The 26,693-nt window shown below is 41.7% G+C and overlaps 1 protein-coding gene across 4 annotated transcripts in view; it reads right to left on the bottom strand.

Annotated features, from left to right (window-relative positions):
- Positions 1-19,117: 19,117 nt before the first annotated feature.
- Positions 19,118-26,693, bottom strand: part of NCAM1 (neural cell adhesion molecule 1) — a 324,148-nt gene continuing 316,572 nt past the window's right edge. For 2 of the 4 annotated variants that reach the window (XM_066606907.1, XM_066606908.1), the window contains 3 exons: positions 25,701-25,817; positions 22,679-23,425; positions 19,118-19,873 (listed from right to left, as the gene is read on the bottom strand). In XM_066606907.1, coding sequence (XP_066463004.1) covers positions 19,753-19,873; positions 22,679-23,425; positions 25,701-25,817 — 985 coding nt within the window. In that variant the 3' untranslated portion in view covers positions 19,118-19,752. The remainder of the gene's footprint in view (positions 19,874-22,678; positions 23,426-25,700; positions 25,818-26,693) is intronic. The other 2 variants (XM_066606909.1, XM_066606910.1) reach the window with 1 other exon arrangement.

Raw genomic sequence — 26,693 nt, 5'->3', positions numbered from 1 at the left:
CAGAGATATTGTTGCAAACTTTGATTCGCTCTCTTGGTCTGATCGTTGGACTGGGTGTGGAAAGCAGAAAACAGGTTAATAGTGATGCCCAGAGCCATGCAAAAACTCTTCCAGAACTTCGATGTGAATTGAACCCCCCTATCTGAAACTACATCATCTGGTATGCCATAGGGACAAAGTGAGCCATCTTCGTAAGTCGGTCCACAACAACCAAGATGGTAGTCATTCCTTTCAAAGGGGACAGGTTCACTATAAAGTCCATCAATATAGATCCCCATGGCCTGGATGGGATTGGCAGAGGTTGTAGGAAACCAAGAGCGTGAGCTTGTAGTGTCTCGTTCTGGGCACATATCTCGCAACAGGTGACATATCTCTTCACATCCTTCCTGCGATCAGGCCACCAGAAGGAACCAAGCAGGAGTTTCAGAGTCTTTGTGACCCCAAGGTGACTGGCCAGCTTGGAATCGTGGACCAGTTTCAGGATTTTGAATCGATCAGCCTCGAGAATGTAAAGTTGGTATTCTCACCTCCAAAGACCATTCTTGAAAGAGAGCTTCACGTCCTTAAAAGGACAACTCTGTTGGGTCACTTTTGGTAGCCTCCATTAAGCTTTGTTAGGAAGTCCTCAGAATGCAGAATACCAAAAAAAAACTCTGGGGGGACAGAATTGTGTGGTTTGTATTTAACTTCTCTTCAGGCTTCAAAAATATCCTGGACAATGCATCTACCTTGCCATTTCAGAAACCAGGGCAGTAGGACACAACAAAATTCAACCTGGAGAAGAACAGGGCCCATCGTGTTTGTCTCACAGATAACCTGTTGGCAGTATGCATAGTTTTTCTCCGCGGGTGATAAGGTGTATTACAGAAATGCACAAGGATGTAGTTGCATCTCTGACTCCTTGTGATAGGATAGCTCCCACAGCGGAGTTGGAAGTGTCCACCTCCACGACAAAAGGCAATTCTGGTCTTGGGTGGATCAGTACTGGTGCTAAAGTAAACAGAGTCTTTAGTTTCTCCAAAGCGACTTGTGCCTCAGGGACCAGAAAAATTTATGTGCTTTCTTTGTGAGGGTGGTGATGGGAGAAATTACTTTTGAGAAGTCCTTGATAAATATTTTGTAGAAGTTCGTGAAACCAATCAGGCACTGTACTTTCTTCAAATTTCTTGGAATGGGCCATACCTAAGCCGTCTGGGGAGATAATGTATCTCAGGAATTGCATTTGGGTCTGTTCAAACTCACACTTCTCTAACTTGATGTAGAGGTTATATTTTTGGAGTCGCTCCAAGACCACCCGAACGCATCTGCGATGTTCCTCCAAATTATTAGAGAAGATAAGGATGTCGTCGAGATATGCCACTACGAATTAAAGGGGTGGTCTCGCGAAATCAAGTGGGGTTCAGCACTTCTGTATGGCCATATTAATGCACTTTGTAATATACATCTTGCATTAAATATGAGCCATACAGAAGTTATTCACTTACCTGCTCCGTTGCTAGCGTCCCCGTCGCCATGGTTCCATCTAATTTCGGTGTCTTCTTGCCTTTTTAGACGCGCTTGCGCAGATCCGTCTTCTCCCTTCTTCTCCCTTCGGCTCCGCTCGGCAGCATCGGCATTTTGGCTCCGCCCCCTTGTACGCATCATCGCGTAGCTCCGCCCCATGATGTGTGCCGGTTCCAGCCTCCTGATTGGCTGGAATCGGCACGTGACGGGGGCGGAGCTACGCGATGATGCGTACAAGGGGGCGGAGCCAAAATGCCGATGCTGCCGAGCGGAGCCGAAGGGAGAAGAAGGGAGAAGACGGATCTGCGCAAGCGCGTCTAAAAAGGCAAGAAGACACCGAAATTAGACGGAACCATGGCGACGGGGACGCTAGCAACGGAGCAGGTAAGTGAATAACTTCTGTATGGCTCATATTTAATGCACGATGTACATTACAAAGTGCATTAATATGGCCATACAGAAGTGTATAACCCCACTTGATTTCGCGAGACCACCCCTTTAATCCAACAGGTCTCGAAATACCTCATTGATAAAGTGCTGGAAGGTAGCGGGAGCATTGCAGAGACCAAACGGCATCACTAGAGATTTGAAGTGTCCATATCTTATTCTGAAAGCCGTGTTCTATTCATCTCCAGGGCGAATCCATACCAAATTATATGCTCCTCTGAGGTCCAATTTAGTAAAGGCCTTGGCTGCCGAAAGCCTCTCCAGCAGTTCTGGGATTAATGGAAGAGGATAATGATTCTTAATAGTAATCATGTTTACTTCCCGGTAATCAATGCACAGTAGAATATTTCTTTTCAACTAAGAAAATGGGTGCTACCGCTGGGGAGGAAGCATGCTGGATGAAGCCCTTTACATCTTCATCCAAAAGTTCCCGAAGGGTCTTCAACTCTGGTTCTGAGAAGTTGTAGATATGCCAAAGTGGAATAGAAGATTCAGGTGTTAAGGTGGTGCTCCTGGAACCTGTGTGTTCTACAGGTTTCCTTGTGCACAACTTAATAGGTAGGGGTTAATGGAACTGGCTGAGTCTGGTATTGTCCACTAGCCAATCACCCTCATCTGCAGCAGATAAATACCAGCAAACTCTTGTAAGAGATTGCTGGTCATTTTAGTGCTTTATGTATCACTGTTAATCCCACTCCAAGCTGGTGTTTGCATGTTTTGTCTGAAGTTTCTCTCTCCTTCCCTGAAGACGGTCTGGGCATCGGATGTCCCTCCCCTCCTTGTGTTCTAGGTGTGTGCATTGTGTAGTGTGTGGTACGGTGACCACACAGGTGCAGGTGGACCACAGGCTTCTCCCTATCCCTGGGCTGGTGCGGCCTCCAGACGTCTGATGTCCTATATGTGTGTCAGATGGGTGATGCCTGACATTGATACCTATGTCAGCATGGTGGCTGACTCTCTATTTCCCTGGTGTGAGTACACTTGAACTAGCTATGGCATTCCATCTGTATGCATGTGAGCTCTGGATGGGGTTCCCGTTATATGTTATATGTACAACCTGGTATGTTGGTGTGAACAGTTACATGTGTTATGTCTGTGCAGGTGGCCAGACATGTGCTTTCTGTGCAGTCCTGTTCTGTGTTCATAGTGTGTAAACAGTGTTATGTCCTGTGTTTTGTGCATGCTCCAGGTATAGCTAGGTCCCAGATGAAGACAGTGGGTGCCGACCTTATCAGGACGAGCACCCCGCTGTTAGTGCCCAAACCCCGCAGTCTCTCTTTTCGCCACTTGTAAAGTCTCTGGTCAATTCAAATGAACAGCTGGATAAAATCTTCTAGGTTATCAGGGGTCTCCACTCTAGCAAGTTCATCCTTTACCCACTCAGACAATCCCCGACGAAATTGGCTCTGTTGTTCAGTGGGTTCCAGGAGGTATCATTCGCCCAGCGATTAAATTCCACCTTATACTCTGCAACGAAACATCATCCTTGTCGTAGGTTATGTAACCTCACTTCAGCCGTGGCACAATGTTTCAGATCATCAAAGATTTGACCTATAGTGGTCGAGAAGGCATCAAGGCTGTCGAGGAGATTACTATTGGTCTCTATAAACGGCGAGGCCAATGCGAGCGCCTCATCAGTGAGGAGGTTAATCATTAAAAATACCTTCTTCCTGTCGCTGGTAAACAAGGTGGGTTGCATCTGGATATAAATCCAGCATTAATGAAGGAAGCCTCTATACTGATGATTACCGAATTTTGCAGGCAGTGACATGCGGACATCAGAGACTGAGTGATGCAAATCTAGAAGTTGCCTCTGTACACTGATGATTTCCTTTTATGATCTAGCATCAGTACCTGTAATCCAGCCAACATTTTCTTTGTAGAAGGCACAAAATTCCTTGAGCTCTGTAACTTACTTCCTCTACGGGCTCAATGTTGAGGTGAGATGATTTTGTAGCGGTTCAGGCACTAAGGTGGAGCCTCAGGTGTAGCAAACACAGGTCTGGAGAGTAGTCAGATGGTAAGCCAGTAGTCAGCAACAGGAATTTTGTGTATGCAGTATAATTGATGAGGTGGGTAAAATAGATAGGAAGGAAGCCAAAAGTTGGTAATGGGTAATCATGATATGTAAGAGAGGAGCAGGTATAGGATGCTTGATCAAGGCAATAGAGCACAATAATCTCCCAAGGTAACAACCTGATATAAAAGGATCCCAGAGATGCACAATGAGCCAAACACAGTAGCACTGCAGCTAATTGCCATGGTTCTCTCTACTTAACAGCTGTAGTGTGTGCTGCCAGTGCTACCTAAAAGCTATGTTCACATGTAGTGTAAATGCTGCGGCTCTTCCGCAGAGGAAAATTCTGCTGCACATTCTACAGCATTTCCGCATCAAAAGCAAAGTCAAAATCCGCATCATGGGTGTAGATTTTGACTTGATATCAGCTGTGGATCCACAGCTGATTTGGTTTGCCACTATTCTCACCTCTCAATCAGCAGCCCCTTACTGTAGCCCACACCCGACTACTGCTAATAAGCGCTGCAGCTACCAGTGAGATGATGCGCCCATTTTCCGCATAACCTGACTGCTGGCCACGGCACTTAGTAGCGGTTGCAAGGTGAGGGATGTGAGTGACTACTGGTTGCAAGTAAAGAGGAGCGGCAGGCCAAAATCAGCTCCCACAGCTGATTTTGAGTCAAGATCCATACCCATAGTGTGGATTTTGACCGTTTTTGATATGGAAATGATGTGGATTTTATTACAGAATTTTACACTGCAGAAAATCTGCAGCTTTTGCACTGCATGTGAACGTACCCTTATAAAACTTCCTGTGCTCCCTTAATAGCTCCCCCAGCTCTCTTTTATATGGGAAACTGGCTCCTGTTTTCACTGTATTATATCACAAGAGTCATAAATTCCTCCCGCTGTTGTAATATGACACAGCTCAGCAGTCAGGATAGAGAGGGTTGGGGAGGATGTCTACAGCCCCCGTGAGGCTCTTAGTCCTGCTATATACATCAAGCTGCTGATTTCTTACTGTATGTACATCCTTTAAATTGAACTCAGCTATCCTGCATAAAAATCTGAGTGTATTTTTATGCAAAGTATGCATTAATAATGTTTACTGTAAATCTAATGACCTTAAGTGTGGCACTGTGGTATAAAAGTACTTAACTGCATGTCAAGAGCAACTATCCTAACTGCAGCTCATTTAGCAAAGGATAGTAATGCTGGATTTCGCTTAATAAGAAGATAGAGTCAGGGTAGTGAACTAAACAGTTAATTTAACTTAAAACAATGGCTGAAGGACCTGGGGATCACGTGACCCAGCAGAAGAAAGAAGCTCCCTGATTGGTCGAGGGGCGGAGCTTACCACAGCTAAGCTGAAACAATTTCCTTGAATGGAGTAAAGTGGTGATTTTTATCCGCTCCCCAGATCTGTGTCGCACTAGATAATTATAAAAGTGCTGAGAGGCATGGAAGGGATCAGTGTGGAGGGAGAATGAGACCGAGAGGCTGCAGGAGAGGGGGAGGATGTTTTCAGCCAGGTGAAGCCATGTTACTGTCTTCACTTCCCTGTCCTGTAACTAGAAATAGGCTCAGTTATAAAAATCCTGCGCTCATAGGGCCCACCATACTGATGGAGTGATACAATTGTTAATGCTCCCAAGTAATGGTGACTTACTCTGAAGGAGGGGGGTATGATGTCCACAGAATCCCCTCCTGTTCCTAGTTGTCTCGACAGGAGGCAACGTGTTTCGGTGCTACAAGCACCTTTCTCTGATGGCTTGAGAACCGAAACGCGTTGCCTTGCCATATCTTTTACACTTTGAATAAAGAAGAGGATCATCAAAACCCAGCGGTTGACGCTAACTTCTGTCATTTTCACTCTGTGTTAGAATGTGTTGACTAGTATTGCTTATCTTGATTGGCCAGGCAATAAAATCGCCCTAATTTTGGCAAAATCAAATTGGGTAAGCCTGAATCGATTTTTGGCATAAATCGCTGGAAAATCGCATTTCCCATAATGCCTACTGCAGAGGTCAGCATGCAGCCACACAGCAGCCAGAGTGCCTTACTGATGTCATGAAAAGTGTACTCCATCTTGCATATAAGCAGCAGTTTCAAGCCTGACCACTGTAGTAAGAACAGAGCTGTCTGCTTCCTGCAGAAATCATCTCTTGTACGAACACAGATCTAACTCAGTGCACAAGCACACAGGCCCAGCAAACAGCTGATTGGCGGGGGTCCCTGGCAATAGAACCCCATCATTCTAGTATTCATGACAGAGAGATAAGCCATATTCTTATAGACACAAGGAAATAGAAGCAATCAGATGAAACTAAAAAGAAGGAGATGCAGATTAGATTTTAGAAAAACTTTTTGACAATGAAGGTGATCAATGAGTGGAACAGGTTGCCACAGGAGGTAATGAGTTCTCCTTCAATAGAAGTCATCAAACAGAAGCTGGACAGACATCTGCGATGATTTAGTGAATCCTGCACTGAGCAGGGGGTTGGACCCGATGACCCTGGAGGTCCCTTCCAACTCAATGATTATATGAGCTATTCTGCTGATAGGTTAAAACTTGAAAACCACTTTAAGACTCACGCACACAATGTGTGCTTGTCAGTGCGCATTATGGAATGAGAATAGTTGGTACGGTATCTTAGTAAGTGTTATATATTACAATTTCTGCTAAGATGCCCTCAAGGCAAGGTAAAGGCAGACACATGTGTATCAAATCTAATAAATACATTTCCACTATATGTTTAAATACCTGGAAGCTTCCGGTGATGGACCCAGCACTTCTTCTATTCAACGATATGAAGGTGGCCTTTGAAAACCTCTGTTTCAGAGTGCATGGATGCCTGTTCTTCTAAGATCATGTCATGCTATTTCTATCTGCTTACAATGTTATTTGTTAATGACTTCAGAAGAACACATAGATACAATGGGATTAATAACAAGGTACTGGTATTGTATTTGGTCCAATCATGCCCGAGAGCTCAGCTGTCATTATGCATAAGCTCTCACTAAACAGGGGTATATTACCATCAAACATAGTTCATAGTACTACCAGCTTCACAGCACTTCCAGCAGCAGAATTTTTGAATATTGTGTGGATCATCATAATAGTAGTGTACATATTGTGATAAAATAGTCATTTGTTCTTGGAGACTCTGACCCCAAAATTGGGTTAGTTTATATTGATGAACTTTCATCAGCTCAAACAGGAAACACATTTACATACTAGTAGGAATAAAAAAAATACTATAAACTGTGAGTTTTGTTTTTTGGCACCACCTTATAAATACACCTTAGGAACTAAATGGAAGGATTTTCAGGTGGAGGTTCACTGTTGCTTACAGGGCTTCTGAAGGTCAATATTTAGCAGCCATTCATTGTCAACCAAATGCCTGTTTTAATACCATAAACCGAATCTAAAAGACTTCATAGTATCACTTGTTATCACATGAAGTGAGTGGCATCTCATGCTAGGAGACAACTCCCGGGAAAGGCAATTTAGTGGTATCACCCCTCATAATCCACATGATGAGTAGTTAAAGCCATAATAAATTCTCAGTACAAAATACAGATCATCTCCTATATAGTTATCTAATCAGAGGGTTCAACAAGTACTCCTGCGTTCAAGTATTTTCCAACCTCAGTTGATCCAGAGAAGCAATGAAGCAGACCAAAAATATATTTCCTGACCCCTTCCCAACTATTCGCAGTCACACAGATCTCTTTACCTATGTATGTATATATGGCTTTAGAATCATCTCTATACCTTTATATGCTCTTCTTGAAAAAAAAAAAACATTTGCCAACCCTTTAGTTTTGAGACTAAAGTTATTTTTGTAGCAAAGACTGATTTTGACTCCTTTGTTGAGACTGTGAGTAAATGGTCATAAATGTTTTGGAATGGGCCATTGATATTCAGTATTTCTATATCATAATATCCTCCATGCCCATTCCGGCATATATTAAAGTTGAAGAATTCAGATGTATCATTTCTGCTGTTATTTGGTTACCATTCTTTGGTGTTTTCAGGTTCTGAAATATATTTTTTATGAATATATAGAAACAACTGGACTAAATACTTAAAATGAGTAATCCTAATTCTTTCTAAAGAGCGAAATAATACCTTGTTTTAAAGCTGTGCACCTTTCTGGAGATCATATCAATTTGCAACCCAGTCCCAATGTATTGCACAACACTGCACAGTGAATGTACTTACTTACAGATGTTTCTAACCCCTGTGGGGCTTACAATCTATCTTGCACCACTCAAACATCATTTCATAGTTGACCAATTGACCTTTATGTTTATGGAAAGGAGAAAACAAGGTCATACAAGCTAACTAGTGAACCTCTGTTCTGCCCTGCATGACAGTACAGTATAGTGTTGGCTTTAGATGCAGCACACTGGCATTGCAGACTTTCATTTAGTATTTAAACGTTAATTACAGAATGTTCCTTATCAATTTGAGACTAGCATAATGAAGATACATTTAAGGCACACCTTTAGTGTATATTTTGACCTGTAACATTTACCCTCCTATTTAACTATTTCCCATTTTGTCTTCTCTTTATCACAGTCCATTTCCAACAATTTTGTACTCATCTAGAAAGCTAGTTTTGTAGACCAATGGAACCATACACAGTCCGACACTATAGAACTCTTAAAGTGTGCCTAACTTTTCAGAATAAGCTGCCATGTGTCTGTACATGAGGAATAGTGCTATTTCTGGCAGTTATGTGACTTATATCCTGCATTTTACTCCATTTACCCCTCTGTAGGGTGTATATCTGATTTTCAATCCTCCCAGGACTGGAGAAGGAGCCTGCTGTTGTGCTGTATTTTATAGCTTGTACACAGAGAACTGCAGAGATTCTGGTCTCTAACTGTATGTTATACACACACACAGACATGACCTAACCATGTAGAAGTTTACCACAAGATTGAGCAGTGTAGATGTGCATAAAAAGCAGCAAATATTAGCATTAGCTCCAGTATTCTCGTCTGTGTATTTGTTCCTCCCCGTTTCTTAGGTAAATAAACAGCATTTTTGCTAGTTATTACACTGCTTATTATATAAACACAAGTTCTTTTAAACATTAGCGTTCATCCAATTACTACCTCTTTTACCATATCCTTTTTATTTACTATACATAGAAGCAAATCACTTGTTTACACCCAGCCGCCCTTTCATAAACCTACGTCATTTATGCAAGACATTATTTCCCCAAATAATAACAATAGTCTTTCAGTTTTTCACCTATTTTGCGATGGCTGATTCATAAAAACAACTTGCAGCTGTGAAATTTAGTTTCCTTTTCCACTGCACTCATAAAAAAGTCACATAGAGCAAGATTGGGTGTATATGAAGGTCGAGGCAAGGGTGTCATGCAGTTTTTCATCAAATCTGCTAAATACTCAGGGCTGTGTAGGCACGTGCGTTGTCTTGGCAGAAGAACCAGTCACAGCACAGTGTTAAGCAATTTTTGACGAAAAATGGCATATTACCGTCACCTCACCCTCCATATTTGCCCGATCTCGTACCGTGCAACTTTGTTTAACAAGTGCTTTGAGCAGTGGAAAAGTAAACAGAATTTCACAGCTGCCCATTTTTTGTGTGAATCGGTCATCACAAAATAGGTGAAAAACTAAGCAACTCGTTGCAAATAAAATCACGAGCTGAACGCAACTTTCCACAACGTCAGCTGGCAGACCGCGTCAGAAGGGTTCTGTAGACATTCACCTAGCAACAGAAGCCTGTACTAGTAATGTCCTGCACACCAGAAGAAGATTCCTGTTTCTGTTGGGTACTCCTCATACAACTCCGCATTTTGTATTGTAGATTTTATTGAAATAATGGTATCTAAGTTAGTACTTGTTGCACTGTGGTGATATACAATTTGTTCATCCACAAGTTCAAACTTGCTCAAATACTGTTAAAAACTTTTACATGGGATGACTATCGGCCAAATAATTGCTTGAATGAGCGAATGCAAACAAGAGCGATCCCAGGTAAATGCAGCCACCAATCAGGGAACGTGATAATGCGCTCATTGGTTTGTTTCAATTCACCTAAAAATAGTCGTTGGTTGATAAAAAAAAAAGTCTCAGTATAAAGGCACAGTCATTTTTTTTATTGACCAACACAAGGAGGAATCCGCCTAAAGAATCTCTTTCCCAAACGATTCTCGCTTGGCGTAAAAGCTTTCGACGAACTATCGTTCACGCTCTTCAGTGAATTTTCTAGGTGACTGATCGGATGACAGTGGCTCAGTGTTAAGGTACCCTTAGATGGGATATGACTAGAGATGAGCGAGCATACTCGTCCGAGCTTGATACTCGTTCGAGTATTAGGGTGCTCGAGATGCTCGTTACTCGAGACGAGTACCACGCGATGTTCGAGTCACTTTCATTTTCTTCCCTGAGAAATTTGCGCGCTTTTCTGGCCAATAGAAAGACAGGGGAGGCATTACAACTTCCCCCTGCGACGTTCAAGCCCTATACCACCCCCCTGCAGTGAGTGGCTGGCGAGATTAGGTGTCACCCGAGTATTAAAATCTGCCCGCCCGCGGCTCGCCACAGATGCATTCTGACATAGTTCAGGGAAAGTGCTGTTGATGCCGGAGCTGCAATAGGGAGAGCGTTAGGATTTATTTTAGGCTTCAAGAACCCCAACGGTCCTTCTTAGGCCATAGAAATCGCAGATCGCACCTATGTGCGATCTGCGATTCCTGTTCTCTTCTCTATATGCGCTCAATGGGGCCGGCGGCAGCAGCGCCGACCCCATTCAGAACATATAGAAGACAAATGTTTGCCCATTGAATTCAATGGAGCCGGCAATACAGCAGGTTCCACTGAAAGCAATGGGCTGCCGGCGATCGCGGGATGAATTGTCGGGAAGGGCTTAAATATATAAGCCCTTCCCTGCAATTCATCCAGAAATGTGTTACAATAAAAATATATACCGTATATACCGGCGTATAAGGCGACGGGGCGTATAAGACGACCCCCCAACTGTCATCTTATACGCCGGGAATACAGCGGAGCAAAGAATAAAAATCATTACTCACCTCCCCCAGCGTTCTGCGGCGCTGCTGCAGGATGTCGCTCCCTCCTGGTCCCTGGCAGAGCATTGCTTTCTGGATGCAGGGCTTGAAATCCCCGCCTCCAGAAAGCTACTGTGATTAGCTAACACACGCCGTCAGCCAATCACAGCCATTCAATGACATCATTGTCATTGGCTGTGATTGGCTGAAGGCATGTGTGTTTTCTGGAGGCGGGGATTTCAAGCCCTGCGTCCAGAAAGCAATGCTCTGGCGGGGACCAGGAGGGAGCGACAGCCTGCAGCAGCGCCGCAGAATGCCGGAGGAAGTGAGTAATGATTTTTATTCTTTGCTCCGCTGTATTCCCGGTGTATAAGGTGACAGTTGGGGGGTCGTCTTATACGCCCCGTTGCCTTATACGCCGGTATATACGGTATATATTTTTATTTTTACACATTTCTGGATGAATTGCAGGGAAGGGCTTATATATTTAAGCCCTTCCCGACAATTCATCCCGCGCACGCCGGCAGCCCATTGCTTTCAGTGGAACCTGCTGTATTGCCGGCTCCATTGAATTCAATGGGCTAACATCGGTCTTCTCTGCCACAGCTGTTACAGCTGTGGCAGAGGAGAACGATCTTTATGCTGACAGTGCGGGGGGGGGGGGGCACTCTTGCCGCTATTGTGGCTTAATAGTGGGACCTGTGAACTTGAGATGCAGCCCAACATGTAGCCCCTCGCCTGCCCTATCCGTTGCTGTGTCATTCCCATCACTTTCTTCAATTGCCCCGATTTTCACAAATGAAAACCTTAGTGAGCATCGGCGATATACAAAAATGCTCGGGTCGCCCATTGACTTCAATGTGGTTCGTTACTCGAAACGAACCCTCGAGCATCGCGAAAATTTCGTCCCGAGTAACGAGCACCCGAGTATTTTGGTGCTCGCTCATCTCTAGATATGACTCATGTTTCAATTTGTGTTTGTTGTTGCAGTTATAATGGAAACTTCTTCACCATGAAGTTTCAACAAGAACCAATAAGTGGTACAAACGACTTTGGTCACATGGATGCCACTATTTTGTTCCCCAAGTCAATGACCTTCTCAATAAAACTAAGTTTTTTCCAGAGTGTGACATCACAGAACTCAGTATGCCTTGTGGCTTCAATATGTAAAGTAACGTTAAAGGTCCCAGATGATAGACTATTTTATCCTACTGGATAGTTCAAACAAGGCAGATTGCTAACTCAATTTTAACTGTTACATCATAGAAAATATGACGCAATAGGAAAAAAAAACCATTAGAACTTGTCCATTTTTTGTAACTTTTATTGAACACAAGTATTTTGACAGAATGCAAAGTTCTCCGTTAGTACTCAGTATTTACAGCAGTGAGAATGGGAATAAAGTTGGTAGTCAATGATTCACTTGGTAAAAAGTTTTTTCTTTAACAAGAGAGAAGGCCCCAGAAGTAGGGAATATTGGGTAGGGATGTGAATGGAGGCATTTGAACTGCAAACAATTGACCCAGCACAAAATATGAGCCCAACCCAGGTGTCATATACAAAATGTTTCAACTTAAATCTCAAACCCAGCGATGAGTATATGCATTTTATCATCACATAAAAACAAGAAAACAATTGGACTATCCAAAGGATGCAATGCAAGCTTGCTCTCCTCTGCAGATAACTATACAGTGCCTAACATTAGAATAATACATTGGTACTCATACATGACAAGTGTTTATATATTCTTAGTCCCTAAAAATAGTGTCAAGTTTCCAACTGTAGTGTTATCGTATTATGACCGAAGGCTCAGCTTAGACTTTCAGTGTCTCATTTCCTATACTTGGTCACAAAAAACGAAAATTAACTTTTAGGGTAACAGAAGATTACTTGAAGGGCCTACTTCTCCATTCGCAAACTATTTATGTGCTACTTGTTTCTGTAGTTCATTGGTAGGCAATATATGGCACTCCAGCAGTTGCTGAACCCTAACATGTTTTACTAGCTGCATATTGAGAGCAATGAGTACCCTATTGGTTATTCTTAAAGGGGTTGTGGAGGAAGCAAGATACCCAACCAAGTTGAAGTCCAGCTGTGCTAGAATATTGACTTCTGGTCCAGTTCCGACACTGGGTCATCTGCTATGAACTCTTTTCTTCCTTCTCGTTGTGTGACATGATCTCAGTTTAGCTCATTTCAGTAACTAAGGGCTCGTTAACATGTGCGTTGGAGCTTCCATTCTAAACCTTTGTTACTGATTTCTGATAAAGTTCAGGACAAAATATTGCAGCATTACTTTGTCTTGGAAAATGCCAGAGAACATAATGGAATCTGGATGGATGGGGCCCATCCATTGCCGTTTGGGTCCACCATATTCCGGCACTTCCAGTTTTACTGCTAGGCGTCAATCAATACAAGGTGAAAGTGCCAGTGTGTACAAGCCCTAAACCAACTTCCTTCTCTATCACGGCCTATGAAGAGGTAAGGAAAGGTGCTGGCTCATTTATGTGGTTACTTCACTGCCAACAAGAGGGGGAGGAAGACTCCACACCAAGTACCCAGTGTTGGAACCTGACCAGCACTGGAATAGCTAATACCCTCCATGGATAAGCCCTTTAAATACACTATGAACTAATGACAGCATTGAAATATGAGGCTCCTAGAACCTCTTTGACGTTACATGCTCTGTGCCTAGGTTAGTGTTTCTCAACCATAGTATTCCTTAGAACCTGTTTAGCAACTGCCTGGAAGAAGGCAGCAGCAAGAGTTCTATAAAGTCATATGGTTATATTTGTTGCATGGCTTAGAAGGTAAAAAGGTTACAAATTACCCCTTTTAACATTAAAGGGCGTGTTACGACTGCCTTGACCGAACATGAAGGGCATAACAATGATTAAAGCCTACAGACCCTACTTGGCATTGAGTGTTAAGCAAATCCCTCCATTTTCATCCCTATGAGCATTAAGAAAACGCAAAAAAGAGAAAAAAAAATGAACAGTAATAAACATGTAGCATTATGACAAGACCTTTTTTCACAGTTTAAATTTACTTAGCATTGTTCACTTTCCAGATGCAAAAAAAAATGTAAAAATAATAAGAATGACTATTCCATTTTAACCAAATGTTCATTCACTGTTAAAGGCATGGAAACACACTGAAGCAGAACTTTGTCATCTTGACATAATCTGAGGAACCATATGACGGATTCACCAGGATTTGTGACTGTAAAAGTCTTCTAGGCCGTAATTCCCACAAACTATTGTTCCACCACCAGAACTAGATGTTTTTGATGCGTTATTTATTTTTTTGTTTCTCAATTCTGATACTATGACAAAACACATTTCACACTAATATTCACGCGTTTACTGTGCACAAGCTGACGGCAAATGGGGAAAGGGTTTTCCTTGTAATTATTTTAATACAAATTTTTGTTTTTTTTTTTAGTTTTTTTTTTCTTTTTTTTTCCTTACCAAAGATAATTTGAAACAAAATGAAAGTACATAGTATCAATCAAACATACTCAAATTGTTTATAGTATGAAAAGAGGTGTATCTGAAATGGGTTTCAGCATCCTGGTAAAAGTAATATGAAGAAAAAGAGTATATTCAAGTTTATAGGACTAAACATGTGAGCTGGCACTAAATAAAAGGAATTTGGCAGATATTCATTGGCCAATACAAAAAATAGTTTAAGTGGTCTTTGAGTTGTCATAAGCAGAAGGGGTAGCGATCTTCAATTAAATTAGAAAGTAAGACTTCCCACACGTTTCTCAAACACCACTGATATACAATGTATCCATGTAAGCAAGTCTCATAGAACAGACAGTAACTTTGTGCACGCACTTTGAACATGTATACACAATGATTAAATGAGATTTCCAAGTGTAAAAACTGGCATAGCGAGAGATAACGGATTAAAAGAACCCCAAAAAACTATATGCACCTTTCCCATTGTCGCCCTTCCTCCCCTAATGCAGCACCGTTGCTCTGGTCCCCCACCGATCCAATACCAGAAAAGACCACAGAGGTCACATGCCGTTCATTGCTCACATGACCGCTCAGCCAATCAGTGGCCCTAAAGAGCATCTGTGCATGAACGGTATGTAACTGCTGAGGCCAGTGATTGGCTCATTTGGGATTGAACAGGTAGGAACTAGAACAGCAGCACTGCCCTCCCATTGGAAAGGTGAGTATACATTTTATTTTCCTTTGAAGCCATTATCTCCCTCTGGCAATTTTTTTTACACTCAGAAAACCCCTTTAGGGTGCGTTCACACATTGCGAAAACGCAACATTTACTATTAAAGTTGATGGGATTAAAGCAACTCCTGTTCACATGTAGAGGAAAAAAGACTGCAGAATTTCTGCTGCAACCATTCTGTAACTCTAACCAACGGTTGTGCTACATTTCTGCAATGCGTAAACGTACCCTTAAAGACATATTCCCATCACAGACAATCTTAAATATGAGTGTAATTGGCAAACAGCTGGGGAAATTGCAGCAGGAAAAGATACAGCCGGCTATATATTTCTCCTGCAACAAACGCTACAGGGGAAATGAAGAATTATGTAGATGGACTAGGTCTGCCATAGCAAGAGCCACTGCTTGTTAGTGACGCCCATATGCCCATATGGGCAAAGGGGTTGTTGTACGCTATAATTCCTTCTGCAATTCTGTTCTAAAGCCAACGAGGATGTTAACATTCACTCTACTGTTCTAGAACATACCAATTACTATAAAAAAAACGTGTCTAACATTCTATTGAAGAGAAGGATATTGTCCATTGAGTATCTTCTGCTTGCCCAATGTCTACAAGCTAGAACTTCGTTAACATCACATTTTCCGCCATTTGTTAGTTCCAGAATCTAAAATTTATTAAGAGCTTCATTCTCACTTTAAGTGCCAGAACCATAAAGAATGTCTTTACATAAGGGTCATCTTCATGGTGAACATTCACATAGTACAAGCATAGTGCACCTCTTTAGTATTACATTGGTTGCATATGCTCTTACTTGTTTTACAAATATAAGTTAGTCATTATAAACTGATGTCTTGATGTATGGTGGGAAACTGCACTGCACCCTACTTATCTAGTTTTTGGGTTACCCAAAGTGTATGCTGCAGCCCAATATGTTACCAAGAACATAGAAAGGCAAGTAGGACTCAACAAAACTAGGACCCCTCTCTTGGAGCATGCCACCACAATCCAGGATACAAGGGCCACGTCTTGTTTGCGTCCAACTTTCCCATCCAATGTAGGTTTGTCTCCCTTTCCTTCATTTTTGAAGGAATTTTGTGGAGAATGGTAATCAAGTCCAGGTTAAAATGGGTAATAGATGAGGAGAACAAGGAGAACCTGACAGGGTGTCCCATTGCTTTCCCTTCACTCGTATATGACAAGATGCTCTGGACTTAAAAGTGGAAGAGTTGTGCTGAATGTTGAGTTGTGTGATCATTTTGACTTTTTATTCATGAAATTAGACCAGACCAAGTCTATTGTAAACATCCATTTTCCCCTCAAAACATCTCATTGCAAAGCACGCATGCTAATAATCTAATATATATATTTATATATACCGTGTCTATTTAAAAAAAATGCAGTTACACAAACCCTCAAGAGTAACAAATGTTGAAATGTAAAAGGATGAGAAAAACGATAAAATGTAAACATGGAGAACAAAATATAAAAGATAACCTAACAAAATGTGCATGTCAATACTGCAAATTGAAATATAACGTAAAAGCAAAAATATACATTTGGCATCCTACATAAGGAAACAGAAAATATACAAATCCCGAAATGATTCTGCGCAATGCTGAGATGGAGAGTAAGTGTGACCACAGGGATCACATTCACGGAACAGCTAAATCTCCGCAAGCCAATCCCCCAAAATGAAATTTTGTTACCACCCATTTCTGTTTTTATAATGGAACCATTGCTCACACGCAATAATGGCAGCAATTATGAGCCAACAGTTATGTTCATGAGAATAATCTACCAAAGGCCCATTATCAATGATGGTATAGGGACTTTACCTCTCTATGAAGTTGTCATGGCTTCATGACTTTTCTAGAAGACTTAATTTTTGTTTAGCCCACAACATACCCACCACCAATGTGCGGAAGTGACTTCTTCTTAAGCAGAGAGAAGTTTATTTTTTTAACAGTTGTAGAACTTTCTGATATCTGGATACAATGGCTGACCAGATCAACAAATTGGATATTGTCTCTCCGAAAGAAGACACTTATTAGCCCTGTCATTCAGCATGTAATAAAGGATACATAGTCTACAGTATGTGCTAAATGAAGTCCCCAAAAACAACTTTTTTTTTTGCATTTTTCTCCTACGCATCATATTTGTACAATAGTACGTAACTAATAGCAAGTAGTTACAAAGACTTGTCTTTCATTGACTTAATGATTGTATACTGTGGAGTCATCAAAAACAATTCCCTGGAAACCCTTGACATTTGTCAGGGTTCCTTATGCTTAGACTATCATGCCTATACATTTCAACTGAGCTGACAAAATGGCTTCACCTCCATGGTCATTTCGACTGATACAATTATCCATAAGGCACTGCATTAACAAAATACTGACACCATGGGAAATCATTTTTGAAGCCTAATTGTAAAGTGAAATGGTGCACTCTATTCATGATGGACCATTACAGTGAAATAACCTTACCGATTTTTTTTTTTATTAATGGAGTGTCTTATGGGCTTTAATAGCCATCGTGGAGAAGTAGAAATTAGATATTTGGTAATTTACTGTCGAAAGTCTTAAGTCAAAAAGTAAAACTTGAACATTACCTAAAAGTACATACATGTTTCCACCGGCTACATTAATTTTGACGTAAGTTTCTATGTCCTCACTCATCCTATAACTTTACTAACTGATTGACAGTGCAACCAATATTGGATAGACTTGAGGCTGAGATTAGCTCTTCTTCGGTAATAAAATAGTGCAGGAAAAAGCATCATTTGTGGGTTAGGAGCCAATGATCTTGTTGCATGTTATTAATTTACTCCATTTTCTGCCTTGGTGGTACAATTTGATCTTTGTGAATCCATAATGAGTTTCAGAAATATTGTTGCAGCCAACACAATGGCTGCCTCCATTTTGTGATGTCCTTAAATACTGCTTTAGAAATATCCTATGGAGCCACTACACACCTATAGTAAATGTCTATATGGAGAAAGCACATTTTGAAGCAGTCATATCTAATACAGCAACAATATTGGTGCTAGAGTGAGTACACAAACACTTTGCATGTGAGACATATTGTTACTGGGATGTACTGACACAATAACACATTTGAACCCCCAACATATGACATACATCCCTTAAAGACACATTCAGACCTTACAGAAGTATGAAGAGCAAAGATTGGCAAGATTATGCCGGATCTGAGGTCCTTCCATCAGTGGTAAGACCATACACAGAAAAAGATATATTGGATTACATTGTTTAGAGTCTATGACCAAAACAACAGATACTGTCCATAGCCCATTCTGTGCACTGCAAATTCTGATTACTCAACCATAGTTAATATTGTTATCTAATTGTCAGGTCTCCTTTTCTGACATTGGCTTCCAAGTAAGAACCAGAGTTCTGCCTTTTTCCTATGACCAGTCTACCTTTTTCAACTGGTTTGACAAATAATCAGTATAGAGACCAGTCAAGGGTCTGTCATGTATATGCCATCCACTCTTTGTCAATTAGCCCCCTTATTTCATGACTACTGTAGCCCAAGTGTTCGCACATGATGCACCTAATTCATGATGCCCAACCTACTTTGCCAACTTGTTTGACATCGACCCTTCCTTACAACTGCTTACAAAATGCCTGCCTTCATTAATTATAAACAAGTATAAGGCATTGATGCTTTCTATTGGATAAAGCTCAAATAATGACAATTAGGTACAGATAGAAACAATATGGGGGACGTATTTCCCTCAAATTTGAAAACAATGATACAAGAAATTAGGCACACACAAATAAGCCATCGAGCAATTTTGTTTCCACCAATTTTGAACTATTCATGACCATTCCATTAATGTGATAGGGTGAAAGACTTTAAGACACATACAGATTACTTTCCATCTTCTCCAATTTTATTTTCCTATACAGTGGTAGAATGTGACAGCCAACATGTAAACCTTCTCACTGCCAGCCATGCAAGCAGAACCGGCTTCTACAACTCAAAAGACCAAATGTTTAGGGCATAACATACAGAGACTTTTCACATAGTGTATTACTTAAGGATAGAACTAGGCTCTTAAGGGTTGTTAGACCTTGATGTGGACAACCCAACATGATAAAGGTCTTACTTAACCAAACTACATGCATTGGTCTTATCTGTCTAAACCTTTTTCTTCTCATATGATAAATAATCGGGGAATAGTAATTTTATTTCGGGACATTGTGTGGGAAATCTCGTTGAAATGTTCCCACGAGGCTTTGTTCATAAAGAGTGTGTACACAAGAGATGAACCTTTTCTACAGTCTCACGAAACAAACAGGTTTTCTTAAAAGAAAAAAAAAATAACTGAACCAAACAAAAATAATAATAATTATAACAACAAAGGCCAAGATTTGAGAGGAATGATGACGTGTTTGTGTGTATGAACCTCACTCTGTAAATGGTTAGCATGAGGCTCTTCAAACATTATTTTTAGTATCCACTTTCCCCTTCCCATGTAACACACCCGCACCCTCTCGGAGGAATCATGCTTTACTCTCGCTTGCATTTGTTTGAGTGGCTTCGTTAGGAACTGTTTTCACTTCTGCAGGGGTGCTCTTGCTGTCTGATTCCTCTGGCTTAGAGTTCTCTTCTACAGGGGCCTTCCTGAGAACAGATAAAAAACAGAGTAAAATCAGCCAAGAAAGCAAAAAGATCTTGTGTATATTTCATGAATTTCAGGTACATCCTCACTATTAAGTTGATAGATATAATACTTAAAGCAACTGTCCAGTTTCAGGACAAAATTCTGTCCCATGACTGGAGGGGAGGGAGGTTATATTACCTTTAGTTGTTCTCCTCTCCCATCCCTCTGATCTACCGGTTTTGGGTCCTATTTTTGTCAATTCAATATGGCCAACGTAATATCTTTGGACTACTTAATCCTCCATACTGCATTGGTAGTATTAGACTACTAATGCACTGAACCAGTTCTCTGACTGCCCAGAGTTGCTCATGTAATTAGCAATGGCCTATCAGAGAGCTGGGCATAGTGTACATTCTGCAATTTGGGAAAGCCAAAAACAGGGTCCAAAATCAGTGGATTGGAGGGGTGGCATAGAAGAACAGCTGAAGGCAATATACCCCCTCCTCCTGTCCTGCAAAAGAGTTTTACCCTGAAACCTTAAGTATCTTTAGATTGGTTGCCTGAAAGTAGAAAAAAGGGACTTATTTTTTGTTGTACGGGTTGCAACTGCTATTGCTACCCAACTTAATTCACTTAGGACAGAGCTGCAGTACCAGGCACAGCCCATGGACATAAGTGGCACAGTCTTTTTTTAATCTCCGACAACCCCTTTAAACAGGGTCAACTTGTACTGGAAGCCCTAAATATTCATGTCTTTCCAGGCGCTATAATGAATGGATCCATTTGAATATTGGCCATGTTTTCTATATCCATTTTACAATCTGTCCTTGCTGAAAGATAAGTGTAACATCACAGTTGGCCTCCACAATATCTCCTGTCCATATCTTGAAGCAGAATGTGTGATCAGGCAAAGCTAAACATCTGACACCTAGCACATTCTTGACTTGTTGGCCAGTGCTGATTCTACTCATGCCCTCGTTCTTCATCATCCTCTGCAGTTCTGTTTACCACTGCAGCAATTGGTTGAAAAGTTAATGAAGAACACCAATAATGAAAAAAAAACTTGTGTAAAGTTGTGAGACTCTGATGCTTATTTCGCTTTACTTTTCTTGGTGAAAGGCAAATTTTACAAAATGTAGTGTTAAAGGGGTATTACAGCCAGAAGCATTAATCTACTATCCACTGGATAAATGGCAGGAGAAAAAATATAAATGCTCACCACCTACTCCATCAAACATATTTTTAATTAATTTTAATTGCCCTGGTTTTATAAAGCAGCAATATTTTCACAGAAGTTAAGGTGACCAAGGTCTGTCACAGACCGAAACGCGTCCTTCTTAGGACTTATACTGTAAACGCTTTCTAATAAAGGCTTAGTTTATTCACATTACCGATGGCTAAACCTCTTTGGATCTACTCTATATCCACTGGATAAGTCATAAATGCTGGATTATTGGGGGTCTGATTTCTTGTACCCCAACAATCAGCAGATTTGGGGACACTCATCCCCCTAGCCATGTGATTTCAGAATGCAGCAAGTCGTCAAATATTGCCATAGACTTCAAATGGGTGGCAGAGTCGCCCAATCTTGCGGTTGGTAGGGATCCCAGTGCTCAATCCCCTACAAATCTTGAATTTAACACGTATCCAGTGATTAGGAGATGAATACTTCTGGCTTGTAACCCCTATTAAGGTAGGAATAGCGGTGGCAGGACAAGAGGTTAAAAAAGGTGAAAACATAAAAGGCTTTTATAGTAAGTTTAGTTGCATTTAAAAAACATGCACAATAGCTCTCCTCTAGAAGGAAGAAAACTGCCTCCCTAACACCACCAATAGGTGGCTACCCTAGATTTCCCATGAAGAATTGCCCTAACTACTCCCTAGTAGCTGGATCTCTCCAGAACCCATGTCTTTTGTAAGAAGCAGACATAAAGCAGTTACTAGTGAACAATCGCTAAACTAAGACGTCTAATTAAAAGAGAGTAGTTGTTGCAATTCGTAAGTACTATACATACTACTATTAAAATATAGTCAGCATGCAGGACTAACATTTCAGTGGCTTCCTAAAGGGGTAATTTAGTTTCAGTGTAATAAACTTGTTCATTGTAAAATGAAAAAGTTGTGTTATTTTCTCATATATTTTGTGTATTAATTCATCACTGCTTACTATCTCTGCTCTTGGTTTGTTTATTCGTCTATTCTGTTCCGCCCTTGACCTCATATATTCCCTTTCCTTAATAATACTCCTAGAGACGGTTAGGATATCAAGTTACGTTCCAGCCGTGAGGTTGCCCTTTTCGGGCTGGATGCTCTGCTTTATTGGCTGGTTTAGTCAAGGCTGATCTAGGGAAAGATCCTTGGCCTTTGCTCCATTTCTACCAATGTCAGTCTGATTGGTTTGTACATCTATAAACCCAGAAACCCTGGCTTTTACATGTCATATAGTCTGACCATGTCCTATTGTTTCTACATCTGTTGGTCAGTTTCCTCGCCGGGACTAGGCGGACGTGACAAAGACGTCTCGCATCTATTCTCCTCATGATCCTAGGGGGTTGCCTTGGATATCAAAAATAAATTTGATTGATACAGGATCTAAAACTAAATGTTCAATTTTAGGCTTTATTCTTTTTTACTTTGAAGTCACCCTCAGATCTCAAATGATCAAATTGTTAGCAAGAATTTTGATTGAACTAATAGGGAAAACATTTTATGAGTTAGCTAAACAAAAGCAAAAATGTTAGAGAAGACAAGCACAACTTAGAGCCCAACACAGCAAAACGACAACACAAGACATAACCAACAAAGAGGATTAAGAGAGGCCATACTCGGTGTTGGATGAAGCAGGCGGTACAGAGGTGTCTGTAGTGGAAGAAGCCAGCTCAGGAGCTTTCCCACTAGCCACAGCGGCAGAAGAAGAAGTTCCAAGAGCTGCAAAAACATCCTTTGCAAGGTCAATGTCTGGAGTCTTGAAGGTGCCCCCATCAATTTGAAAGTCCTCACCCTGGGCGGGTTTTGTGTTGCTGAGGGAAGCTGCCTCATTCTTGGTAGCCTCCGTTGGACCTTTCACTGTGCTGGGTTGTACTGCTTCTTTTTCTGGGCTTTTGGTGGCTGATGCTGCCTGCTTGACTTGTTCAGGAGTAGCTGGGGGGCTTGTGGTACTGGGTGGAACTGGCGCTTGAGGCTTAGCACTGGCTTTGGGAGCCTCAGCTACAGTGGTGGCAGAAGTAGGATTCAAAACTCCGCCTTGACTGGTTGCAGCGTTAGCTGAACTGTTAGTAGATGGGGTATCACTTAGATCTACCAGAGGGGCAACCTTTGGAGAAGCAGTAGGAGCAGGTGACGCGGTTTTAGGTGCCTCTGCTTTGGAGGGAGTTGCCTGAGCAGACTGTGTTGAGTTGGAGTCAGGAGCAGAGGGGGGTGGAGGGGCAGTGCTAGAGGTGAGGGTGGTGGTTTCACTGGTGGGACTATTTTGAGCTGTGGCAAAGGTTTCTGTTATAGTATCAGAATTAGTGGTGACGGTGGTGACAGAAGGCAGCATATCCTCCACGGTAGCTGTGGTGTCAGAAGGATGCCTGCAGGAAGCATAGGAGCAGAGAGAGAGAGAAAGTAGACAATGAAGAAAACAAGTGACAGATGCACAAGAGAGTAAACCACAGAGACACATGCACATTACTTTACAGACAGAGGTATAGTGACACTGAAGTGATTACTTGATTTAGACAGGTCAACACTGTTAATAGAATTATTGAAGAGAGGCAAGATGGAAAAAGAGAAAGGAAACTATTAGCTCAGGTTAGTCAGCATCCCTGAGGGTTATTCCTTCCTTGTACATTTGTGTAGGTGTACTACCATTGGTAGTATTTCCCAAATACTTTATTGTAAGAATGGTACTCAATGTATTAGGTGTGGGGTTGCTACGGCCCACGGACAGCAATGGTAGTGCTTCAAGAAAAATGCAGACCCTCCAAGACAACTTCGGTAAGGGCTCTTTCACACATACTGGAATTTGCTGCTCTGGAAATTAGCACCAACATTTGCATATCCAAATGTCAATTTTGATGTGGAATTGCTGGCAGAATTAAGCCATTTTCAATTTCGTATCAAAACCCACACATTTAATATGTGGGTTTTTCCATACGGCAGCAAACTTCGGTGCGTGTGAAAAAACCCTTTAAGAGGAGCTGTCTCGTCCTCTCACTACTGAAACTGGTTGCATACTTTTACAGCCTCCTCTTCACTGTTTCTAGTACTTTTCATCTAGCCCAGTGTTTCGCAAACCCCAGTCCTCATGACCCCCCCCCCCCCCAACAGGTCATGATTTGAGGATATCCTATAGATACATCACCTGTGGCAATATCTGAGGTGCTGACAAGAATGATATCATCTGTGCAATACTGAGGAAATCATGAAAATCTGACCGGTTGGGAAGTCATGAGAACTGGAGTTTGGGAAACACTGTTCTAGCCCATTTGCCTGCAACCACTACCATTAGGTTTGTAGCCTGATACTAGTAAATTGTCAGATGGCCAGTCTCCACCGCCCAGTGTCAATGGAATAACACCACTAACTCAACAATTTACTAGTATCCATCCTAAATGCGGCAGCCAGGCTCATCTTCCTGTCCAGCCGCTACTCAGACGCCTCTGCCCTGTGCCAGTCACTGCACTGGCTGCCCGTTAAATACAGAATTCAATTTAAACTCGCTACCTTCATCCACAAAGCCCTCCACAGCGCAGCGCCACCCTATATCGCCTCCCTCATCTCAATCCATCAACCAGCCCGGGCTCTCCGCTCTGCTAACGAAACCAGACTGAGCGCCCCTTTAATTCGAACTTCTCATTCCCGCCTTCAAGACTTCTCCAGAGCAGCACCGGTCCTCTGGAACGCACTACCAAAGGCTACCCGGGCAATCCAGGACTCGCAGAACTTCAAGCGTGCTCTAAAAACGCACCTCTTCAGGGAGGCATACCACATCCCCTAAACCAAACTCCTCTGTAACGCCGCCTGATAACATGCTCCCTGACCTACTGACTGTAATCCCTGCTAGCCACCATAAACCACTCCTGCAGTCATACTGTTTCTGCCGTCACACGGCTAAATGTCTGACCATTGTCTATGTGTATGACATCGCTCACTCTCCACCTCACCATACCGTGCACATCTCCAGCCCCTTTACCTTCTGTATCACCCCATTACTTGTAGTATGTAAGCTCGTTGGAGCAGGACCCTCACCCCTATTGTTTCCATCAACTGATTACTATGTAACTGTGGTTCTGTAATGTTTGTATTTTGTCTTTCTGTATTCCCCCTGTCTATGTAAGCGCTGCGGAATATGTTGGCGCTATACAAATAAAGCTTATTATTATTAGTATTTAGTACTGTAACGAACGCCACTGATTGCTGGCAAAGCAGGGGGCAGTTTCCATGGTGTGTTTATGTAGCAGGTTCTCTTTGAAGGGGTTGGCTGTTCAGACAACCGATTTCGATAAGCCCAATTAGAGAATATAGACACCCTAGAGGACAACCCTCTCTTCTATTAGCCACAAAAAGCATTTACGTATTACTTGGTTGCCCGGTGAATATGTGCTGTGAAAAACAACATTTCCCCCTGCAGCATTACAGGAAGTCAGAGGGAACTATGGGGAAGATTATCAAAATTAGCACAAGAAAAAAGTTTGAGAGTTGCCCATAATGAGCCCTTTGGAAAATGAAAGATGATTGTTTGCAATGAGCAACGACTCCCCTTTTCTTTTGCACTAGTTTCCGTACACTTGTCCAAATAACATATCGAGAGGTTAATGCTATGTGGTTTTATTCTGTCTCTAAAACATGAATGTTCCCACATACTCGGGTCCTGTTAGTGGAGTGGTCTCATTGGGTTCTGTCTGGTTGCTTCCATCATGGTTTGGTGTCCTCTCTTCCTCTGTTCGTACCTCAACAATGGGTTCTTTAGACTCGTCTTTCCTGTGTAGAGAAGATATTCACACTACATGGTTAACTCAAAAACTAAAAAACCAAAACAGCAATAATAAGAACATCAATGAACCACAAATATACTGTACATTGTATTGCACTTCTATAGAACTATACAAGGGTTGACAATATTCTTTGAAGGCGTTGTCCTATCTCAGTGCTTCCTGGCTGAGATGAGAAATCTGTGGCTGGTGTCCCGACCGTGTTGTTGAGCGTTATGGAATCAGCCGAGGCGGCAGCAAAAGTATAATTCTGTAACTCCCATTGAAGTGAACAGGAGTTACAGAAACAATGTAGCACAGTGCACTAGGCTGTTTCTGTAACACCTATGTGGTGGTTGGGACACTAGAAGCGGATTTTCTCAACTCAACCAGGAAACATTAAAATGAGAATACTCCTTTAAATGCAATGGGTAGAAGCCCAAAGAGACACCATTTTATTTTACTTTTGATAACTAGAGGACAAAACAGATAATACAGTAGCTGGTTATAAGAATTTAGGATTTGTGCTTGTATCCTGCAATCTAAGCCCCCTCCTCTATTACTTTTATGATATAGTCAGGTTGTAAAAAGACACAATGAAAATAATAAAAGGGAAAACTAAAGCAGTTATATCAGTACTACCTCTTCAAAATGCTAATTATGCAGTCATTTCACTAATTAATCTAAATGTTACGAAAGCCTTCTTAAACAGGTTGTCCTATCAAGACAACCCATGTCCTTATGGCCTATAATGGACCTTTCACATGGGATGGAATAGGCCACGCAACTCACCCCAAGGCGTGGTAAATTCTGCACCAAAATCCGCAGGCTACATGCCGAATTCGATGCAGAATTGAAAATGGCTTAAAACCTGCCTGCAATACTG

The sequence above is a fragment of the Eleutherodactylus coqui genome, chromosome 6 (assembly GCF_035609145.1).
Source record: "Eleutherodactylus coqui strain aEleCoq1 chromosome 6, aEleCoq1.hap1, whole genome shotgun sequence".
Lineage (NCBI taxonomy): Eukaryota > Metazoa > Chordata > Amphibia > Anura > Eleutherodactylidae > Eleutherodactylus > Eleutherodactylus coqui.
Note: the sequence above shows the minus strand (reverse complement) of the source record. Positions and strands in the feature narration are given on the sequence as shown.